The sequence below is a fragment of the Neovison vison genome, chromosome 4 (assembly GCF_020171115.1).
Source record: "Neovison vison isolate M4711 chromosome 4, ASM_NN_V1, whole genome shotgun sequence".
NCBI classification, from domain to species: Eukaryota; Metazoa; Chordata; class Mammalia; order Carnivora; family Mustelidae; genus Neogale; species Neogale vison.
Window position 1 is genome coordinate 42,611,148 of NC_058094.1, and position 24,348 is coordinate 42,635,495.

Genomic DNA, 24,348 nt, shown 5'->3' on the forward strand with positions numbered 1-24,348 from the left:
ATGTTCAAACTCTAGGTGAACCTAGAGTTTGCTTCATTACGAAATGATGAGGAGACTTACCAAATGTTTCTAGGTAATCAGTAAAACTGGAGGTATAAGATGCAAAGTACAGTAAATTGGTGCTACAAAAGATTATGGATCTAACGGAAAATTAGGCACCTGATTACAGAATTTAAATTGCAGCAATGTGAACAAAGGAATCCACAGTATATGAAAATCTGAACATTTTTATGTATCTAACCAAAATAAAAAATAATATTGTATAAAACTATGTAGGATGGTTTTTAAAATGCCTTTTCTCTCTGTGCATTTATTAGGTGAGCCAACTCATCCTAATTTTTGAAATTGCTGTTTTCAAACATTCACACTAATATTGACTTCTCATGTGTGGAATGAGAGTTGAATTTATTTCACATGCTTCTGAGCAAGTGGTTTTAAAAATCCATAGTATTACATTTATTTCTTTTTGCACCTTTTATAAAGGTAGTTTGATCCTTCAGAAACTGTAGTTTGAAATACTTGACTTCTTAGCCCTACTTCTTTTTCCTCAATCATCCTTACGATTCAAAGAAATGTAAAAGATTCAACTCTGGCAAAGGCTGGGGACATGGACCGCAATGGTGTTGTTCATTCCTAAATGTTAGTTTATGAAATACACATTAATCAAACAGGAAACAGAGACATCAAATGTTTTACTCCATATTTTCAATTCAAAAACAAAAACAATATTTACATAACATTACATTTAAGTATTTACATAGCATTAACAGAAAAGGTAGTAAGAAATGATGATTTAGGGGTTAATTAATGATTATTATACTTGAAATATGTCTTTCAAGTACATGGTATACAATGAAAATCATATCATGGAAAATTATTAACTACATGGCTCAGAATTTACATTCTGGAACCCAATATATTTTTTTCTTATTTAAAAAAAAATACAAGCCTACTGACTTATGAGGCCTAAGTTTGTTTTCAATAAGTCACCCTGTCAATATAACATGATAAATTTATAGTTTATTATTTATAATCTTTAAACATAACTAAAAAGCAAAATTTTGGGAGTTCTCTTAAAATGTTAAGTAATTTAAAATGTATGAAAAACTATATTGGGGAAAATGTCATACACTGTGACTTTTTTTTAAAATGTAAATGTTAAGGTATACACATGCTTGATGGGAAGGACATATGGACCTAACAATAAGGTATACAAAGGAATGAATATAGACCATTTCATGAGATACCTATTAATCCAATAGTGAATTAGTCCATTGCCAAACAGGGTAAACAATTAAAATAAAGCAAATTGCGTCAACAATATATAATTTCAAATTTCTAAGTACTTAAAGACATTTTTCAACATTTATTTACCATAACATATGTAAAAACTAGAAAATACTAAACTGAAAACTAGGTTTGAACTTGTAATTAAATAATTTTGTCAATGTGAGAAAATGTAAGCAAATCCCAGTTTATAAAATTATCTACAGAGACCAACAATGGGGACTATTTTATCACTAAAAAGTGTTCTGCTGACAGCAACACTTAGATTTCTTTTGCCTTATTGTCAGTGTATCTAATTTATGAGTTGGTGAATTAAATACCACCACAAATGAAAAAACATTTTTCATTATATCACATTATCTATTCACAAAGAACTTATGTATCCACAAGTTATAAAAATAAATCTTTCTTTAGATCAGAAAACAAATAAAAATAGAAAAATCTGTATTAAAAGTTTTAAAAACTGCAGCAAACTAACCTGATCATTATGACTGTTTTTGACACAACTATATTGTCTTTAGGTTATCTATTCAAAAAATTAAATCAAAAATCTTTGATCCACCAATGTTTTGGATGCCAAATTCTTCTGTCCTACTGTATTCCGTATAAATCTAAAAATCTGGAAAATTAAAACAATTCAGAATGAAACATATAGAAAGAAAATTAAATATGCACATCAATTAAAAGATCTAAATTAAACTGGCTAATTCTCTCAACTATTTACTTTCATTTATTGGGCATCTGTATTCCATGGTGATACACAAAATTGTTTCAAGAGTATTTATCATCTTTCATAACATTAAAGATTACATATCAAAGATCACAATATCACAAAATCAAAGAAGTACATAGTTCTCTTTAGAATATATCTTGATGAGTTAATAATACAACCTGCTCATGTTCACAGGGATACACCATCAAATATTTTGCAAGGTAACTTACCTCTAGCCCTAAAGCTATGGAAATAACAAAGAACTGTTAGGGATAGAATTTGTTTGTAATTTTAGATCTCTGTCAAAGACTGATATATTATATATTACTAACTCATATACTTCCTCAACATGGGGGAATACCTGAGTGATATTAATAACAACATTTCTGGAACAGATTTGTCATTTTTTTTTTTTCCCAATCAGATTTGTCATTTTTAAAAAAATCTCCACTTCAGGCTCCATTCCCAACGAGCAGTTGTTTTTTTATCCACACAGGTAGAAAATCTGTTGACAGTTCCGGTAAAGGGGCTTCTCTGTGGCTAAGTCCTGAGCTTTCTGGAGCCTGCCTTTTTGTTACTTTAACATCTGGCACAGAGGGTGAAGGGAACTCATATTACTGCTACTTTTAAAAAAAATTTCAACTTACTTAAGTTTTAGTTAGTTAACATATATGGTAAAATTGGTTTCAGGTTCTAATTATGGCTACTTCTGGCATCTGGGAGATCAACAATTTCATTATCTTCCTACTGGATTCCTTTCACATTTGCTCAAGTAACTTATGCCCTCCACAATACCCCAGTATTTCAATGACAATGAAGTAGAGTGTAATTGGTTGAAATGTTTCTTCTTTTTTTGGTTGGGATAACTATATTCTAAATCTTAACAAATTCCTAGCGAAAGCAGACACTGTTATTCTCTGCTATAAAATAACTACTTCCAAAGTATTTGTTTTTATGGAAATCCAGTAAAAAATTTTGTTTTTTTAAATATTTATTTATTTATTTACTTTAGATTTTATTTATGTTGACTTATTTGTCAGAGAGAGAGAGCACAAGCAGACAAAGTGGCAGGCAGAGGGAGAAGCAGTCTCCCCACTGAGCAAGGGGCCTGATGTGGGATGTGATCCTAGGACCCTGGGATCATGACTTGAGCCGAAGGTAGTGGCTTAATCAACTGTGCCATCCAGGCGTCCCTCCAGTAAAAAATTTTTAAACTTACCTCTTGTTGTAGGTATGTAAGAAAGGCTGCTAGAACAAAATTTTGGCAAGCCAAGTCCACAACACAGAAGAACAGCAGATCAAAAATAAGAAGAGTGGCTTCATTTCCATAATATAGAACACTGCTGAAAGAATACCCTTCATCTGTTTTTTGAAAAAAGGATTTTATAAGATAGGAATTAGAAACTTTAAAAGAACAAACTTCTGATAAACTTCCAGTGATAAAATCTGGATATTTAAAAATAGCATAACAGAAATTACTATTTATAATACTTCATGGTTGTCAAAAAATATAAAGGGGGATTAAAATTTGCTAATCTCAAAAGTTAGTCAAGGAACACTGCTCATAAAAAGTAATTCTAACATTTGTACCAAAGGTTGGTAACTGCTAGTAATGTAAGTATATAGTCAATATCTTTCAAAGACCAGGTAATGAATACCCCTTATTTGTTTATATAACAAAAGGCTGAGGAATCTTAGATTCTCTAAGATAAAGTTAAAAAACAAAAACAAAAATAAAGAACAAAATGTGCAAGGACTGAAAAGTGCATAGTGAGCTGTAATTGTGTCTTAAATAGTCCTCTAAGGTTAGTTTCATATTTTGTGTTTATTTCCCTTGCCTTAAAGAGACATATCTAGAAAAAACTGATGTTCTGTACAAATGTCTTTGCCTCTCTTTCTTTGACCTCCTGCTTGACAATAGCATCTTTCTTTAGGATGCAGTTCAAACTTCTCCATGTTGCCTCTTCTTGCTTGACTCTACGTCTGGTTAGATTTTTCACTCACTATTCTGTACCTAACCTGTGCCTACACACACTTCCTCCCTAGCATCACCCCACTCCTCCATTCAAGATGCCCCCTGGTCTATGCTGTGTATCCCAGGATTGGCACAACACATGATACCCAATGATGCAAGAACAGGTGATATGTAGGCCAGGACAAAGGTTACACCATTTCCATTCTTACCAACCCATATAAGAGATTATTAGTCACATTAAAAGTGACATATATACTACCTTTTTAATGATAAGAAACCAGATTTAGGCACTATTCCTGTCTTAGATAGCTATGATTTTTTAAGAACTTAGATAAAATGAAAAACTAAATGTTAAAGATTAATCACAAATGTTATTCTTCCTTAAGTGTTTTATTGGTTTTCCACTGACTGCACATTCCCATAAAATCTGAATTTTATTTTCACTCTTGCCCCTTTTATTTAACATAGTACTGGACGTTCTAGCCACAGCAACTGGACAAGAGAAAGAAACAAAAGGCATCTAAATTGATAAGGAAGAAGGTAAATGGTCACTATTTGCAGATGCCATGATACCATACTTAGAAAACCCTAAAGATGCTACCAAAAAACTACCAGAAGTAATAATGAATTCAGTAAAGTTTAGGATACAAACTTAATACCCAAATATTAGTAGCACTTCTATACACTAATAATGAAGTAGCAGAAAGAGAAATTAGGACAACACTTTCATTTACAATTATACCCCAAATAATAAAATACCTAGGAATAAATAACCAAGGAAGTGAAAGATCTGTATTTTGAAAACTCTAAGACACTGATGAAACAAACTGAAGATGCCACACACAAATGGCAAGATATTTCAAGCTCACGGACTGGGAGAATTAACATTAAAATGTTCATACTCCCCAGAGTAATCTACAGATTTGATGTAATCCCTATCATAATACTAACAGCATTTTTCACAGAACTGGAAGAAATAATACTAAAATTTGTATGGCAGCAAAAATAGCCAAATAAATCTTGAGAAAGACTTAACAAACCTGGAGGTATCACAATTCCAGATTTTAAGATGTGTTATAAAATTGTTTTAACCAAAACAACATGGTACTGGCACAAAAACAGACACATAGATCAACAGAACAGAATAGAGAATATAGAAATAAACCTACACTTACGTGGTCAATTAATTTATGACAAAGAAGGCAAGAATATACAATAAGGAAAAGACAATCTAATAAATGGTGCTGGGAAAACTGGACAGCTACACGCAAAGAAGGGAACTGGACCCCTTTCTTACACCAAACACAAAAATAAATTCAAAATGTATCAAAGACCTAAAATGTGAGACCTGAAATCATAAAACTCCTAGACATAAACAGTAATTTCTTTGATATGGATCATAACAACATTTTTTTCTAGGTATGTCTCTTGAGGCAAGGGAAACAAAAACGAAAACAAATTATTGGGACTACATCAAAATAAAAAGCTTTACACAGTGAAGGAAACCATCGACAAAACCAAAAGGCAATCTACTGAATGGGAGAAGGTATTTGCAAATGACATAACTAAAAAGGGGTTAATATCCAAAATACATAAAGAACTTACACAACTCAACACCAAAATACAAATGATCCCATTAAAAAATGGGCAGAGGAACTGAGAGACATTTTCCCAAAAAAGGTATATAATGATGTCCAATAGACACATGAAAAGATGCTTATCACTAATCATCAGGAAACTGCAAATCAAAACCACAGTGAAAACCTTACACCTGTCTGAATGGCTAAAATAAAAAAGACAAGCACTAACAAATGTTTATGAGGATGTGGAGTAAAGGGAACCCTGTGCATTGTTGGTGGGAATATAAATTGGTACAGCTACTGTGGAACCATATGGAGGTTCCTCAAAAAATTAAAAATAGAAATACCATATGATGCAATTAATTCTACTATTGGGCATTTACCCAAAGAAAACAGAAATACTTAAATTCAAAAAGATACATGTTCCCCTACATTTATTGCAGCATTATTTACAGTAGCCAAGATATCAAAGCAGCCCAAGTATCCATTCATAAATGAATGGATAAAGAAGAGTAATACATATATATTCACACACACACAGTGGAATATTATTCAGCCATAAAAAGGGTGGTATCTTGCCATCTGCAATAACACTGATGGATCTTGAGGGTATTATGCTACATGAAGTAAGTCCGAAAAAGACAAATACCATATGATTTCACTTACATGTGGAATTTTAAAAAAAAGATGAATAAGTAGACAAACCAAAAGCAGAATCAGACCTATAAATACAGAAAACTGATGGTTGATGGGGTGGGGAGATAGAGGGAAGAACAAATGGGTAAAGGAGAGTGTGAGATACAGGCTTCCAGTTATGGAATGAGTAAGTCACAGGAATAAAAGGTACAGCATACGGAATGTAGTCGGTGGTATTGTAAAAGCACTTCATGATCAGATGGTGAACACTTATGGTGAGCAGAGGAGATACAGACTTGTTGAATCACTATGTTATATACTTGAAACTAATGTAACATCATCTGTCAATTATATTCAAATTGTTAAAAAATCTGAATTTTGTGTTTTACTATCTCTTCCATGTCTACAACTAATTTTAAAATTCAGTTTTTTTATTCTCTTGTGGAATAATTATCTTTTATATTTTTGTTTCCTGCTATATGACATCATAAAATGAAACACAGAAAACTACTATAATACCAAGAAGTTAACCAGTTCCTTAAGTTTCCTTTGTTTTTATAGAAAATTAAAAGAAAATAACCATAAGTACTTTTTTTTTCAAAGTTTGGAAATAGGAATCAAGTGCAGCAAAGGCATTTGAAGGATACCATTGTAAAAGATGCTTTTTTCCATTGGTTCCATGAATTCTATTCCAAGAATTCTTTCAAGAAGCAATTTATCTTTTATAAAGTAGTCCATTTCCTTATGAACCTAATATAAAAAGACAAGAGTCATTTCAAAAATAGCAGTGAAATGTTTCCCATTTAATGTAAAATCAGAAAGGGAGAAAATGAAAAGTGAATAACACATGAAGAAAATCTGTTCTTTAAAAAAGACGGATTTTGGAGGGTGCCTGGGTGGCTCATTCGGTTAAGCATCTGCCTTTGGCTTAGGTCATGATGTCCTGGTATCAAGCCTGCATTGGGCTCCCTGCTCAGTGGGGAGCCTGCTTCTCCGTCTGCCTGCCCACTTCCCCTGCTCGTTCGCTCTGATCTCTCTGACAAATAAATAAAATCTTTAAAAAAAAAAAAAAAGGCTGATTTTACTACAGTGGGCTTTACAACAAAATTTTCTTTAGAAATGTTAAAAAATTTTCTTTATTGGAGAGCAAGTGAGCACACGCACAAGCAAGGGGACTGGCAGGCAGAGGGAGCAGCAGATTCCCTGCCAAGCAAGGATCATGACCCAAGCCAAAAGCAGACACTTAACCGACTGAGCCACCGGGCGTCCCAAGAAATGTTTTAAGTTTTAAAGGTCAAGGGCTAAATATACTTAAAATTAATTTATAACAAGCTTTTCAGGAGTATAACCATAGCATAGCATATTTCTATATTTAATAAATATAATAATATTTCAGTAATTAGCTAACAAAATTTCAGCATACATACTTTAGGGGAATCATCATTTTGCTAACAGATACATAAAATGTCACTTTATTTTTATATAACCTCACTCTATTCTTAAGCCAAAGTATTAATTTTGATAGGTAAAAAAAAGAAGGTCTCTAAGTCCACTGACTTAGTTAACTAAAGAAATAACTGGAATTACTGGTTAACTTTTTAAAAATTGTATTTTGCTTCTAGTTGAAATATAAACACTGACATACATACATGATCGATGAAAGAGCCAAGAAATTTATTCATAGTATGATATGCTTTTATACTCTGCTCAAAAGTACTTGCTGATGAACTCAATAGTCTGGCTGGGCCATTTTTCTAATGTGGAAAAGAGATAAGAATAAATGCAACATGTCTTACATTCTTGGTTTTTAAGTAACATGATATACTGGCAAAATATACCCGAATTGTACTTTATACAAACCCTTGTGAGTGTCTCATGAATTCTGTCATAGTGTTGTCTCATCTGGCTAGAAATTGCAATCTGAAAAGTCTGACCATCTGTGTTGGGTACCAAACCTCTCTGGCTACACAAATTTTCCTGAAAAGTTAAAAAAATTAAAATAAAGATCATGGAAGTTTTGCCTATTTCAAAAAGAAAATACAACATTTTTCTTTTAGTTGGTATCACAAGATACTGAAACTATATTTGAGACAGAGATTCTGACATTATCCAACGTTCTCACTCTTCTCTGGGTTTTACTCATTTCTGTGTTGTCCTATGCTGTTCGGGTCTCTATATCATCTCCTTTTACCCTACTTTAAAAAAAGAACCCATACTAAATTCACTGTATATTGATATTCATAGCTTTCTTTATGATTAACTCTATTGCTCTTTAATGCATACCAAAAAGTCTAGTCTTAGATTAACTATTTTTATAATTATAGTCTTTTTTGTTTTCTTTTTTTTTTTTTTTAAAGATTTTATTTATTTATTTGACAGAGAGAGATTACAAGTAGGCAGAGAGGCAGGCAGAGAGAGAGAGGAGGAAGCAGGCTCCCTGCTAAGCATAGAGCCCGATGCGGGACTCGATCCCAGGACCCTGAGATCATGACCTGAGCCGAAGGCAGCGGCTTAACCCACTGAGCCACCTAGGCGCCCTCTTTTTTGTTTTCTAAAAACTTAAAGAACACTTCCTTAATTAAATGCAAAAAAAGGTAATGTGATACATGACCAAACAGTTAATGTCATGGGCCAGATCTCCAGTTCAGGTTTCCCTGACACAACTTGAATCCTGACAACCACAAACATGTAAAATTTTGTCTTACCCCACCCCCTACCTACTTCCCATCTATGCTTCAGGGTCAGCTCCAGTCCTGTCTCCCTTCTCTTGCTTTATTTGCCTACTCCAGAGCTTAATAATCTCTTTGTCCAAATTTAATCTGCAAACACAATATAACATTTGGTTTTCTACAGACTGAAAGGAAGTCTACATGTATTGAATTTCTCTTATTAAAAAAATAATAAAATCTTTCTTTTTTCCTGATTAAAAAAGCACATGTTATTGCAGAGAATTTATAAAATATGGAGAGGTACAAAATAGAAAGAAAGGAAAAATCACCTATGAATTTCAACACCCAGAGATACAAATATTTTAAGGTATTTTATTTCCAGTCCTTCGTCCAGGCATATAGATATAGATGGCATAAAACTGGAATCACACTAATTTCTTTTTAAATTTTTTTTAAAATTTTTTGAAGATTTTATTTACTTACTTGAGAGAAAGAAAGAGAGAGAGAAAGCTGAGAGGTTAGGGGGTCAGAGGGAGAAGCAGACTCCCCGCTGAGCAGGGAGCCCGATGCAGGACTCGATCCTGGGACTCCAGGTTCTTGACCTGAGCCACCCACGCACCCTCTTTTTCACCTAACATTATATCAGAGCAACTCTCTATGTCATTAAGTATTCTATAAAATACGATTTTTATGTCTACTTAAGAATTTCAGTGTATGGGGCGCCTGGGTGGCTCAGTGGGTTAAGCCGCTGCCTTCGGCTCAGGTCATGATCTCAGGGTCCTGGGATCGAGTCCCACATCGGGCTCTCTGCAGGGAGCCTGCTTCCTCCTCTCTCTCTCTGCCTGCCTCTCTGACTACTTGTGATCTCTCTCTGTCAAATAAATAAATAAAATCTTTAAAAAAAAAGAATTTCAGTGTATGAAAACCCACTGCTTTAATACTCTTTTTGCCCTTATAAGTAACCCCTGTGATGAAGATCCTGAGCCTAATTAGCTATTCATATTGCTATTTATTTCCTTGAGTTAGATTCACAGAATTAGTGAGTCCAAAACAATGAATTCTTTAAAAGCTCTTGGTATATATATTTCTAAATGCTTTCCAGAAGATTTGTAAAAATTATCCTGAGACCAGTAGTTTTATGGGTGCCCATTTCACCATGTCCTTGGAACTATTAAATATTAGCTTTTTTAAAAAAAATCTTGGCTAATTTGAAGAGGGCAAAAATATTATTTTTTATATATATTTATTATGAGCTATACATTTTAAGGGGTTTATTAGTCTCTTCCATTTCTTATTTATGTACTTAATAATTGTCTTTTTTCCACTGAGGTTTTAAGTGTCTGCTTAATGATTTATATGACTTTCAATATTGTTATCAATATCTTTATCATATTTATTATGGGAATTTTAGGCAAATTCTCTTTTATTTATATGACTGTTGGCTATGTAAATGTTCTCCATTAATAAAGTAAAATAAATTAATATTCCCTTTATGATGCTTTCTATTCTTTATGCTTAAAAATTCATCTCCCAATCTCAAATATTCTTTTTTTACATTTAACCTTTCAAACCGGGTATAATTTCTAACAGTTAACCAACCAGTTCATGTATTAAATAAATCGTTTTTCTCTGAGATGCTATTATCATATATTAAATTCTTACAAGTCACAGGTATGGTCCTTTAGTCATAAATTCTCTCGATTTTTCCTCTCAAGTGTTTATTTTTCTTTTTTAAACTTTATTATGGATGTTTTCTAACGTACACAGTACAGAGAACAGTAAACCATCCATCACCCAATGCCAAATCTGTGAATACTTCTGTATCTCTAACAAATAAGGTCTTAAAAAACAAAACCACCATGCCATTTTCACACATTAATAATTCACACAAAATTAATCATTCCTTAATATAATCTAATATTTAGGTCTTAAACCTTCCAGATTATTTCCAAGGATTTTTAAAAATTTTTGGTTTGAATCAGGATCCAAAGTCTACACACTGTACTTGATTGCTTTGTTTCTAAATCTCTCTCACCATCTGACAGTTCCTCCTCCACCACCACCATCCACCCCTCCTCTTTATGTGCCTTGGATTTGCTGAAGACACTGGGTCATCTGTCCTGCGAGACATTCTGCATTCTGGGTATGACTGATTGCTTCCTATGGCATTATTTCATTGCTCCCTCTATCTCCTCTACTTCCTATAAGTTGGTGGTTAGATCTAGAGGCTTGATTATATTCAGGTTCCATTTTCTCAGACAAGAATATTCCATAAGTAATGTTATGTACTTCCTACTGCATCATAACTGGACGTGATTAATGTTGGTTTTCCCAATTTCCCCTTGTAGTAAGACTGAGCCAGTGTGCTGATTATGTCAACCTGATAGCTCATTATAAAGCTCCCTGTCAATCTCTTCTCAGTTGAAAACTAAAAGATGTTAAATATATTCATACCGCTTCTCTTTTAAGGTTCATATTCATTTCTTCCATATTAGTATCTGCATGCCCATGCACTGATCTACCATGAATGTAATATCCAAAGCATCTGTGGGATAACAGAAACACTGAGATCTATAAAAAGAGAAAAAAAGAATAATTAGTAACTCACATAGAAAACAATGAAAATTAAGTTTTTCTTAAAATTGCTTCCTTTCTCTGAAAATAAAGAGGGTTAAATTCCTGGAAAATATATAAATAAGACAATAAAGGAAAAAGGATAATATGATTTTAAAAAGTAGACAGAAAAGAGATGGAAGATATTTTCTAAGAAAGGAAGAAATAGGATTGATATATGAAAATTATTTTTCAGGGACTCTGCTGAGTGAATTTATTTGTTGGATAAAAAATTCATAATTTAGAAATTACAAATGAAGAAGAAACTAAAGAAGTAAACATTAACTTGTAGCTCATTATAACTATCTCTGGAATTAACAATCAGTGGGAAATTGGACCAAAAAATTCAATCATACCAAATCACTTTTAAAGCCTCTCTTAATGTACTGATGACCTTTAAAAAGGGAAAAATAACAGTTGCAAGATAAAGTCAGAAAGTACTTACATTGCTCATACAGCATAAATCCACAAACTGTCGAATTTTATCTTCTATGAATCTCTCATAAAAGACAACAAAGAACATGATCTGAAACATAAAGCCAAGTTCATGCTTATTAGCTTTTAAAATTTAATTTTCTTTTATAGCCACAGTGTAGTATCTTAAGAAAAAAGAAAGTCCACTGAGGAACAAAGTAGCCTCAAAACGGTTCCTGTGGGATAAAATCCTATTTATTATCTCTGATTCCTCTGTCAAAGAAATAAGGTTTTGGAATTGTGTTAAGATTTATTGAGGGAGCCTATTTTGAATTTTAAAAACTTTCCTGTATCATTAAAACACAACAGGACAAACGGGGTGGCGGGGAGAGGCTTTAAAAAACGTAGCATAAACCAATGTATTAATGGCCAGATTTACATCTGGTTCTGCACTCCTACCCATCTCCTAAATTCCAAAGCCATTAGAAAACTTGCTGCTTTCAAATTAATCTTCCCTGACAGAGTAGCACATAAGAAGCATACATCAAAAATTCTATTTCAACTGCAGATAATACATTAAAGATTCAAATGGAATGGTTTCAAGTGTTCTTAGCTTTTACAATACCGGAAAAGGAAATTATTTTATAACTCAAAAGAGAAAAGTTTACATCTTAGACCTAATTAGATATATTTCAGAGAAAGATTACATTTCCTAAACACCCAGTTGAAAGGTGTCCCCCATTCCTAACTCCCATCTGCCTCACCTCCATTTACTCCGTATCTCATCTCCCCACATGTCCTTTACAGCACTTGCCACAATCTGTAGCTTGTTCTTGTTAACCATATCCTTGAGTTCAGCACGGTGCCTAGAACACAAAATGGGGCACCTGGGTGGCTTAGTGGGTTAAGCCTCTGCCTTCGGCTCAGGTTGTGATCCCAGGGTCCTGGGATGGAGCCTCCCATCGGGCTCTCTGCTCAGCAGGGAACCTGCTTCCCCCCCTCTCTCTGCCTGCCTCTCTGCCTACTTGGGACCTTCTGTCAAATAAATAAATAAATAAATAAAATTTTAGAACACAAAATGGACTCAGATATGTGAATGAGTAAATAAATGAATCTACAGCAGCTGATTACTGAACACACTTCCCCAACATTCTGTATAGTCTCATTTTAAATCCCTTTAAAGGACCTGAAAAACAGCAACTTAAAATTTAAAAACTAAAGGATACCACCTAAAAGTTGAAGAAGCTGGGTTTAGGCAAATAACAGGAATAAACAATAAAGATTAATATTATGAGAATCAAGAAGATTTTTTTGATTGAAAAATCAAGAATCTTTAAGATTTTATTTATTTATTTATTTACTTACTTACCTACTTATGAGAGAGAGAAAGAGAGAGCACACCCGCACACATGTATGCAAAATACTACCAAGATAATAGCAGGGTGAGAAACAAAGAATGAGGTGAGATGGTGGTGCCCGAGATGACTAGTTCCTGCCCCAACAATCCTTTCCCCTTTCTCCTTGGTGACAGACCCCTCCTTGGAGTGGGCACACTGCTGCCCAGCTAAGAGACCCCAATGCAGGGAGTCATGGCCACGTGCCGAAGTTCTGGACAAGATGCTGAACGGCACTTTCGAAAAAGCTCTCAAAGACAAGAGAGGGTGAACCGTTCTCCCTGACTCCCTCCTTCAACTCCAACAGCCTTCATGGACCACAAGGGGACCTGAGAGATGGACGTCCTGAGTGACAGAGCTTCTGAGTCCTGGCAGCAATACGTAGCCACCCTGCACTGCACATTTCCACTCTCCTTTCTCACGGGAGGTAACGGTCATTTTAGTTGCAGCCACTGCTATCTTGGGGTTTTTTTTGTTGTACTCAACCAAATATGAAAAGCTTCAGATGCATTCCTTTAAATTCTCTACATCCAATATACTCAGAAAAATGTATACTGGATCTTTAAAATGAATTATTTTCTCACTATCATACTGATGATAAACATCAAACCCCATACTCTTCTGATCCTATCTCAATTCAAATTCTAATGTTTGGCTTTCTTTTCTGATTACTAAGCTATCCCACACTGGATCTATCCCTGCAGTATCCATTTTAAACAAGTCTTACCAATTTAAATAAATATAAATTTTAAAAGTCTATTCTCAAGTTACAGAATGCCACCTGGAAGCAATTCTATAGGAATTTTTGGATTTAAATCTCACCATATTTAAAAATGGGCTGTTTTTGGCAGAAATTTGTTTGCAGGTTAGAGGTAGTTTAACCCGATCTTTCCAGAGGTCCCATGTTCATTTGCTGACTTAAAAGTTCAAGGAATTTTTAATCAAACAGAAAGGCTCTTTCCATTCATGAGAGTGTCTGGTAGCAAGAGAAAGAAGTACAGATATTAGAGTTAAGTTCTTTAGCTGATGCTTTTCTTCCATTTTTTCTCTCTTTTCTTTAACATCTAAGAAGACAGGGAAGAAACATAGAAAAGATCCTTTGTGGGGCGCCTCAGTGGCTCAGTCAGTTAGGGGTCTGACACTTCATTTTGGCTCAGGTCATGTTCTCAGGGTTGTGAGATTGAGCCCCATATAGGGCCCTGCATTGGGATCCATGCTGGGTGTGGAGCCTGCTTGGGGTTCTCTCTCTCCCTTTGCCCCTCCCCCTGCTTGCCCTGTGCACGCAAAAACACACACAAAGAAACATACACACATACTCTTTCTCTCTCTCTAACAAATAAACCTTAAAAAAAAAAAAAAGGAAACAATCCCCTGCCCTGTCCTTCACAGGACCTGAATCTAAGAAGATCTATTTTAAGTTTCAATTTCCTCAACAAATATTTCAACAAATATTTCACAAAGAGTACCAGCAATCTGAGTGAAATTTAATGATATATAAATAAATGTAGACAGTAAGTTGTATTTAAAAAAAAAAAAGAATGAAAATATTAAGTGTAGCTTAGCAATCCCTATAGTTTATATAAACTAGGCTATGGCGTCCATCCTCTGACTAGAAAGCCGCAGGCTCTCAAAGACCCTTCAGAACTCACTATGGATAAGAAAGTGAATGAACTCTGACATCCGACTGCCGGGGTTCAAATTCTGGTTCTGCCAATATCTCACTGCATGACTTTAGCCAATTATTTTGCATTTCTGTGCTCCAGTGTCCTCATCTATAAAATGAGGATACTAACTAAGCCTATCTACGAGGGCTACTGTAAAGATTAAGCTAATATGTGCCATGCAATTAATTAACACAGCGCCTGGCTTATAACACTAGGTAAGAATTAGCTATTAGCTATTATTGTTGTTCTCACCATTATCTTCTTTCTGCTGTAGAAACCAGGGTGTGATCAACAGCTGAAGATAATTAGTATATAAATAGCTATAAATATAGAAAGGCAATGTTGCTGAAAAGTATAATCTGTTGTTACCTGTATAATTCCAATGACGAGCCAAAGAACAGTAGACACCGCATATCTCAAAATGCGGCTGTAAGGAGCTATGTAGCTAGGTGGGCTTCTAGAAAGACTAGAGGATGAGTCCATTAATGCTAAGTTCTTGAATCCAACAACCTGGAGTAAAAAGGCAAAATTTAAATAGACATAAATAAAGAAAATAGCTCTACTCTGAAAATGAGACATTCCTCCCTATATCTCACCTTAAAAACTAAAATATTTATGTAAGTTTATATAAATTCTAGAAAATCTAGGTAAAAATAATTATGCAGTATTTTTAGTTACAAAGAAAAAAAATTAGCTCATTTGGAATTCTCTTCAATATGACTAAAGGCCAAATATAACCTTACTATTATATACACTGAAAAAACTCAAAAATTCGTCAAAAGGAGAAAACTTTTTTCAGTAAACTACCAATGAACAACCAGCATTTCACACACTTTTAACATATACCAGACACTATGTAAGATACTTTTTTATACTTTAAAAAAGTATTTTCCAAAATGTGTTTTAAGGAAGGTACCTTCTTTGATAAAAGGAAACCATGGTTAAGTAAGTATGGTCTGTACATTATACTCATGTTCATGCCTTCCACTCCCTCAGAATAAAGGCTCTGGAAAGTTTTACAGTGAAGAAATTGACATGATTTTATTGAATCCAATGTTTCCCAAATGTGCTTAACAACAAAAAAATTCTTTTTCATGCAACACCTTTTAAGCCCTATAAAACACTCTTAACAAACAATACTATCAATGAATTTTTGAAAAATTGTTCATATGCCTTAGAGACACATATTCTTCTATCGGCTTTAAAAAAGGAAAGAAAAGGAAAGGAGGGAGAAAGGAAGAAAAGAAGGAAAACAGAAGACAGACATAAGAGTTAACAATTCATATCTAACTTTATATAAGCAGCGAATTCCTAGGAAAAGTTATTACCCACAGAAACGGTTTTCATAGTTCAGTCTCATATTCAGTACAGAAGACTTCCTTTAATAATCCCAGCCAGATCTGTGAGATAACCGTGAAGGTATCATAAGTGTGTACCCATTCTCTGTGCATATGTCAGCTCCAGCTCTTAGCACTGAACATAGTCCATGGTAGGTGTTCAGTGATACTTTGTTGAAAAATTTCACCAGTAATAGTTGTTCTAATGCAGAATTCTAATTCTTTTCTTTTTTTTAAGATATTTATTTATTTATTTATTTATTAGACAGAGATCACAAGTAGGCAGAGAGGCAGGCAGACAGAGAGGAGGAAGCAGGCTCCCTGCAGAGCAGAGAGCCCAATGCGGGGCTCGATCCCAGGACCCTGGGATCATGACCTGAACCGAAGGCAGAGGCTTTAACCCACTGAGCCACCCAGGTGCCCCCAGAATTCTAATTCTAATAAGAATGTAAATTAGAGAGGAGGAAGTTTTTTCCAAAACACAGGTAACTAGGCTAAATTTAGAGCTACTGAATCAAACATAATCTCTAGTGGTAAGGCCAGGCACAGTAGTTTATAAAAGTTTCCCAAGGGACTGTGATACAAACCAGTCGTTTAAAAGCTGTTCCTGGGGCGCCTGGGTGGCTCAGTGGGTTAAAGCCTCTACTTGGGCCCAGGTCATGGTCTCAGGGTCCTGGGATTGAGCCCCGCATCAGGCTCTCTGCTCAGCAGGAAGCCTGCCTCCCCCACTCTCTCTGCCTGCCTCTCTGCCTACTTGTGCTCTCTGTCAAATAAAGAAATAAAATCTAAAAAATAAATAAATAAATAAGGAAGAAAGAAAGAAAAAAAGCTGTTCCTTACCCAGAACAGTCAAACTGAAACAGACAGAGGAGAATGGTGGTAACTGCCAGGGGCCAGGAAGGGGGAATAGGAAGTTGCTGTTTAATGGGTACAGAGTTTCAGTTGTGCAAGATGAAAAGAGATTTAGGAGTTGGTGGACAATAATGTGAATGTACCTAACAAGATTGAACTGCATACTTAAAAATGGTTAAGATGGTAAATTTCATATTATGTGTATTTTAACACAATTTTTAAAAGGCATTCTTTGTAATGGCTTGAGAGCTTCAGAAAACTCTTTAGAAAACTCTTCCACTTATGTGAAAATGTAGCTGGAATTACACAAAATTAATATTTATGAGGTACACAGAAGTTTCACACAATTACAAAAGTTTATACCTCCAAAAAAAAGAGGACAGTAAGTATTTGAAAGAGTGGATTAATTTTTCTCACAGTCTGAATTTCATTCCACTCATTTGCTACAAAATATGTTCTCCATATGCTCACAGGAACCGTGGCACTCCGTACACCACCCTCACCTGGTCAGAGAGATAAAATAAGTAAAAGGGTTTCATCTTTGTTCTGAAAAAGTAGCCAAAGAATTTTGGTACAATGGTTACTTCAGTTACCTTCAACAGCTTTAAGAACCTTTCCTTTAGGTCGCTCCCAATCAATAAAGAATATATCTATGGTAATCTGGGATATGAACTTGTGCAAAAATTGTAGAGCCTGAAAATGACAAACAAAACATTTCTTATGAAAACAATAATGATTTTTTTAAAGAAACAAATATCCTGTAATCACAAGAATATACAATTTTCACAAATGACAAAGTTATAATATCATTAGGGGATCACTAGAACCTCATCAAATAACACGGAATCACCAAATTCACAAAATTCTCATACACATTAATTTGCCTTCCCTTCTTCTGTCTTTCTTTACAATAGGGATATGAAAAAAAGTAAAAATCCTACCTCTTCTTCATACAAGGGCCATGCCTAATTAACGCTTTCCCAAGGTTTCCAAAAGCATACTTTATTTTCTAGTCCATCTGATTTCTTTATAAGTAAAGGTATTTCTCAGCTATAACTTGCTTTCCTAATTAGAGCTTTAAGATGCCTTCTCTATCTTTTTTTCTATTCCTGGTATTGAGATACTTAATTTTTAAAAATATGTTGTTGAAACACATCTTTTTCATTTAACAGAAGCAATATGTTTAATCTAGGGTGTTCTTCCTAGTAGATGCATTATTAATCAAAGGATAAAAGGATAAGGATAGGATGACTCTTCGAGGAGCTCACAGATCAATGGGAAAAGCAGACACTGAATAATCACAGGACCATGGGATGGGATATACCAGGGGCATGTTAAGGAGCTTCACATACATTGACAGAACAATGAAATAGGGAGAGGGAATGCCATGGGAAGAGGAGAAAAGGAATATGGAGGAAGAGAAAACAAATTCTAAGACCAATTCATCATGTTATTCAGGGTGGTACCTTTTACGTCCACTAAAAAGATAAAATTCATGCCCAAAGGTATTTTATCCCATTATGAATGCATCATCAGACTTTAAAAAAGAGAGTCATAAAATGAATTATCACTTTATCAGATTAGCTCTAACTTTTATTAATCCAAAAATACTTACTATGGCTTCTTAGGAAAATCACTTAAGCTTGATTTTCGGAATGAACTATTATAAATAAAAGTAGACATCCTTGGTAAAATAAAATAATTCATGCTTCCTTTAAAAATCAAACTAAATTTTGTACCCAAGACTTTGAAAGCATTTTAATTTTAAAGACTTATAACTTTATTAGCAGGTCTTTTAAATTCAGGAACCTGTCCTTTGGAACTTACCTTCAGAGCAAAAGCACATCCCACATAAGTAACAAGACGTTCTTCCTGAGCGGGCACTGGTAGCAAAACAGAGATTGATTTCTGTGCCTATGATAAAAATTACACTGTCAAATATGACCACACAAGGTTTTTAATAAACATAATTTATAAACCAAAGAAGCATAAAAAAGGAAGGTGGTGATATTCAATAAATATCACATTCAAGAAATGGTGGTTTAGCACTTGCCTCAATACTCTTCATCAGAAATACCCCCAAATAAAAATAGATCCATTATATGGACAGCTTACCAGTTATTCAGGTATTAATATTTAAGTTAAATTCAGGAACTCACTTACTTTGAAGAAAATAAGCCAATAAAGACCTGTTCCCACAGTGATGATAAAGAAAACATTGGCCAGATCACCAGCATAGTACACCAAGAATTTCATAACTGTCTGCAATTTAAGAAGAGAATTATAATTGTTAGAGACTCAATCTATTTATACTGTCACTTTCAGTAATATATACTCTACCCAGTTTCTTAAGCTTGAAGACTTGTTTGATGTATCCATGGATCACTCAGTTATAACGCCCAACTGTGGCCACCTCCTGGATTCCTTTGGATTTGTACCTTTCAGTCTATTCACAAAAGCACCTGTCTTATCCAACCCTTCTCATCTTTCACCACCTAAGAAAGTTACAATGCTTACTAATTCTTTCCTAGTTTGGAGTCCTCCACCCCAATCAGCCCTTCATACTACCACCAGAGTTAGTTTTCTAAAATGCAAATTGGACTGTGTCACTACCTTTCCTAAAAATGTACACTGACTCTTCGCTAATAAATTCCAGATCCACAAAGTCCTTTACAAGGTAGACCAAAGTGGACTTTTTAGCCTCATCTGCCAGTTCTAACCAATTACTCCATGATTAACTTGCATTTCAAATATTTTATAGAATGAAATGGGCACTGTTTATTATTTCATCAAATATTCTTTCCTTCTTCTCTATGGCAAACTCGCATGAACTCTGAGAATAGAGACCAGATCTGTCTTTGCTATCACATCCCCCAACACCTGGTGGCATTCTTGGCAATAAGAAAGTAGGTCCTCAGTGACTACTTGTGCAATGCACAGATAACCCAACGCATCCTAAAGTTCACTTCTCTGGAAAGCCTTTCTTTCTATTTTGAACAGTAAACCAAGCCCCACTCCTCTGATTCCTTGGCACACTGACTTTGGTGTCAGGAAGATATTCCAGTACAAGGAAGTCACTATGTTGCCTTTCTCAAGTTCTTCATTAGCACAATGGAAATAAATAGCACCTATTACTGAGTTGTAAAAATTAAATGAGTAGAGGGGTGCCTAGGTGGCTCAGTAAGTTAATTGTCCAACTCTTGGTTTTAGTTCAAATCATGATCTCATGGTCGTGAGATCATGCCCTACATCAGGCTCCATGCTCAGAGGGAGTCTGCTTGAAGATTCTCATCCTCTGCCCCTCCCACTTCACTCTTTCTCTCTCTCTCACATAAATAAATCTTAAAAAAAAATGTATTAAAAAAATTTTTTTTAAAGATTTTTATTTATTTATTTTGAGAGAGAGAGAGAGACAAAGTGAGAGAGAACATGAGAGAGGAGGTCAGAGGGTGAAGCAGACTCCCCATGGAGCTGGGAGCCCAATGTGGGACTTGATCCCAGGACTCTGGGACCATGACCTGAGCCGAAGGCAATTGCTTAACCAACTGAGCCACCCAGGTGCCCCTGTATTAAAAATTTTTAAATGAGAGTTTATTTTACTTCTGCCATAATTTTATTCTGTGTAAAATGGAAATGATAATAATAGTATCTAATTTCACAGAGCTATTGTTAGGATTAAACAAATCATAAATAAAACTTAAAAAGGCACCTAGCATATAGCATATATTCAATAAACATTAGATAAAAATACAAACAAAGATCAATTAAAAAAAGACTATTGGAAGTAAAACTATATAGTTACTAGAATAAAACTTGGGAGGAGATCTTGAGATTGGGAAGGTTTTCCTAAAAAAAATATTCCAGAAGGATATGAAAAATTAATCAGATGTGACAATATCAAAATTTAGAGTTTCTGTCAAACAAAGTAACACACAGATAAAGATAACAGATGGGTCATATTTGGAAGAGATATTTTAATATCAAAAACCAAAAAGGGATTCATATTTAGAAAACACAAAAAACTCCTTTAAATAAACAAGAGAAAACTGGAAACCTAATAGAAAAATTTGCAAGGGCTATAAACAGGCAGTTTACAGAAGGGGAAACCCAAATGATTAATAAAGTATATGAAAAGCAAAGAAGTGAAAATGAAACCAACAATGATATACTACTTATACTGCAGATTGGCAAAAAATGGAAAAGCTGGAAAAATACCAGGCGTTGGTGAGGATGTGTGGAAACCAGAACAGCGTGGCTGGTGGGAGTATGGCCTGGCACACAGCAACGTGGGAGGGGAACAAGGTATGCATGTACCTCTCCTAGTTATATACCCCAGGGAAACTTAAGGCGATTTTTTACTTGTTCTCTAGCTATATCTTTTTTTTTTTTTTTTTTTTTTTTTTTTTTTTAAAGATTTTATTTATTTATTTGAGAGAGAGAGACAGTGAGAGAGAGCATGAGCGAGGGGAAGGTCAGAGAGCGAAGCAGACTCCCCATGGAGCTGGGAGCCTGATGTGGGACTCGATCCCGGGACTCCAGGATCACGCCCTGAGCCGAAGGCAGTCGTCCAACCAACTGAGCCACCCAGGCGTCCCGTTCTCTAGCTATATCTTAAAAGGAGGTTACAAAGTAGTCAAAGATGAAAATATACTTTTAAAACTGCTGAGCTCATACCTGTAAATCAATCATGGGACTCCCAATGCGCCTCTTCCATCCTGCTGTCTTCAGAAGAGATGATAAAACAGCCAGCCCACCCAAAACACCCAAAGCAATCTAAAAAAAAGAACATTTTGGAGTTTATGTAATTTCCTCATCCATGTTCAAATATGCAAATAGAGTATAAAGATGTGCTAAAAAATGGTGGAGGGTGTGCTGCAAGGACATAGAGGCCAAGGTGAAGGAACTCCCAATGGCTAAATCTAGGACAATTTGAGGAAGAAGACAGATAGTAATGAACTATAATCACTAGAATAAAATAAATATACAGGAATTCATTCTGATTTAAAGAAATAATTGAATAAATAAATCTATGTGAGCAAAGGGACAGCTCCTTATAGAATTCCATTGAACAAATATAGAAAAAATGGCAAAAATAGAAAAATCAGTATCAGGCAGACATTACAGTAATACTTTTTACAGACAAGAATCATCATTGGATACTAAAATTAGAGACCAAAAGGATAATGAGAAGCAGATTATTTGCATCCTCCCAAAGTATCTTCTCACAAGATACTTAATTACAAATAGAAAAATACAGTGGAGAACCTCACAGACAACACCTTAGGTATATGATCCAAGTTAATATCATTAGAAATAAGACATCTTGACACCATGTACCTTCTGAAATGATGCACTGAGAAGGACACAACATCATTATTGGTGGTATCTGGGTCAAAACTACATGAACCTGATTTAACTGTGGGAAAACATCAGATAAAACCAATCGAAGGCCAAAATGATTGACCAGTACACTTCAAAAGTGTAGGAGGGTTCTAAAAGAAAAAGAAAGCCTGAGGTCCTGTCACAGATTAAAGGAGACTAAGGAGACGTGACCACTCAAAGCAATATGCGACCCTGAGTTGGGTCTAAAACAGAAAAAGGATAGTGAAAAAACTTGTGAAATTCAGAGTATGTAGATCAGTTAACACGATTACATCAGTATTATTTTCCTTACTGTGATCATTGCACTATGGTTATGGAAGATGGTAACATTAGGGGAAGCTGGGTGAAGGATACATGGCAGAACTATTTTGATAATTCCCCTGTATATGTAAACATTTTTAAATTAAGAAATATACTGTAAATATTTTAACAAGTTAAACTAAACTTACATCTGTCTGGACTTGTGCTTCTCCTTGATTCATTTCATATTTGACTGAGAAAGAAACCTGATATTTAAAAGAAAGCAAATTAGCCATACTGAAATTATATAACACAAAGCCACTTTTACTATAAAGATGTATTTGTATATAAATGCCATACTTTTAATCTATCAGTATTACTAGAGTGGACCCTCACTTATATATAAATGGAAACACTTTGAGGAACTATTCATGATGTTTTGAATATCCCTTTTGAACATACATAAAAGAAAGAGGGATTTATTAAGAACTCATTTAGGTTCTTAACAGCAGTCAAGCTAATGATATTTCATTTTCTGGTAGGTTTTATAACTGAGGAATGAGACTAATCTTATACACCAAGAATTTAGCAACCGGCTCAACAATTACACCCTAAGAAGGCAGATTATTCAAAAAGCCGAACGAGAATCTTAGGGATACCACTGTATTAAGAGGTAAGAAGAGAAAGAAGAACCAGTAAAGGACAGAAAAACAGGACTGTGAGAGGTAGGAGAGGTTACATACCAAAGTCTGACCAAGATCACAGAACAAAAGTTCAAGAACGAGTCTTGAAATATGATGTCAAATGTTGTATGAATGTCAAGTTATAAAGAAATGAAGCCAGTGTATGTGGAATTCATTGCTGGCCTTCCAGAAAGAGGTTTTCAAAGAAGCAAAATGACTAGAGCCAGACTGCAAATGATGAGAGTAAACAGTTGGGAAATCAAGGAAAGATAAACAATAGCAAGCTAAAAGGCTGGCAGAATTGAGGAAAGATTTTATTGTTTGGTGGTTTTACTTTGTTTTTAAGATAGGACAACTTGATGGTTATTATAAGCAAAGGAAAGGGACCAGGAGAGGAGCTGGCTGAAAAAGGGATTAGGGATGAAACAGGATACTGGAGAAATACTGCAAACAAGCACAGGTAGAAGATTAGTTTAAGAAAAGAGGAAGGTCCTTTGTTCTTAAAAATGAGAAAAAGAGACAGGAAGGATAATGAGACAGAGATTTTGAAGCATTAAGGAGGAAATCGGAGGGAATTCATCTGAGGGGAAATCCAAGGGATCGGCCTGATCTGCTCAGAAAATCTGAGAGAAGTTATTTGCTGTTGGTGAGAGAGCAGAGATGTAGGTGAATGCTTAACTAATATAGAATTTTTATAACAACTGTCATAAAAAACTAAGAAATGATGAAAGAATTGTACATTCTACACTTAGAATGAATCTGAGGTGGACTTCATCAGTACAGTTTCATGACTCTCTCAATTCCTTTTCTATCTATTATTTTCTAATTTATCAAGACCATTCTTGGAATATTTTAAACACAACAACTAAAATAGTTAAAGAAAAGAACCAGAAGTGTTTTTAATCTTAAG

General features: G+C 34.7%; 1 protein-coding gene across 2 annotated transcripts in view; it reads right to left on the bottom strand.

The window, feature by feature from the left end:
* Positions 1-675: 675 nt before the first annotated feature.
* Positions 676-24,348, bottom strand: part of TMEM67 (transmembrane protein 67) — a 52,152-nt gene continuing 28,479 nt past the window's right edge. The window contains exons 15-28 of one of the 2 annotated variants that reach the window (XM_044245300.1): positions 22,965-23,021; positions 21,808-21,906; positions 19,297-19,395; positions 18,961-19,047; positions 17,727-17,826; positions 17,497-17,636; positions 15,314-15,454; positions 11,918-11,998; positions 11,314-11,430; positions 8,051-8,167; positions 7,840-7,944; positions 6,838-6,940; positions 3,219-3,361; positions 676-1,906 (exon numbers count right to left, since the gene is read on the bottom strand). In XM_044245300.1, the coding sequence (XP_044101235.1) occupies positions 1,826-1,906; positions 3,219-3,361; positions 6,838-6,940; positions 7,840-7,944; positions 8,051-8,167; positions 11,314-11,430; positions 11,918-11,998; positions 15,314-15,454; positions 17,497-17,636; positions 17,727-17,826; positions 18,961-19,047; positions 19,297-19,395; positions 21,808-21,906; positions 22,965-23,021 (1,470 nt within the window). In that variant the 3' untranslated portion in view covers positions 676-1,825. Of the gene's footprint in view, positions 1,907-2,436; positions 2,586-3,218; positions 3,362-6,837; positions 6,941-7,839; positions 7,945-8,050; positions 8,168-11,313; positions 11,431-11,917; positions 11,999-15,313; positions 15,455-17,496; positions 17,637-17,726; positions 17,827-18,960; positions 19,048-19,296; positions 19,396-21,807; positions 21,907-22,964; positions 23,022-24,348 lie in introns of those variants that run through there. The other variant, XM_044245301.1, reaches the window with a different exon arrangement.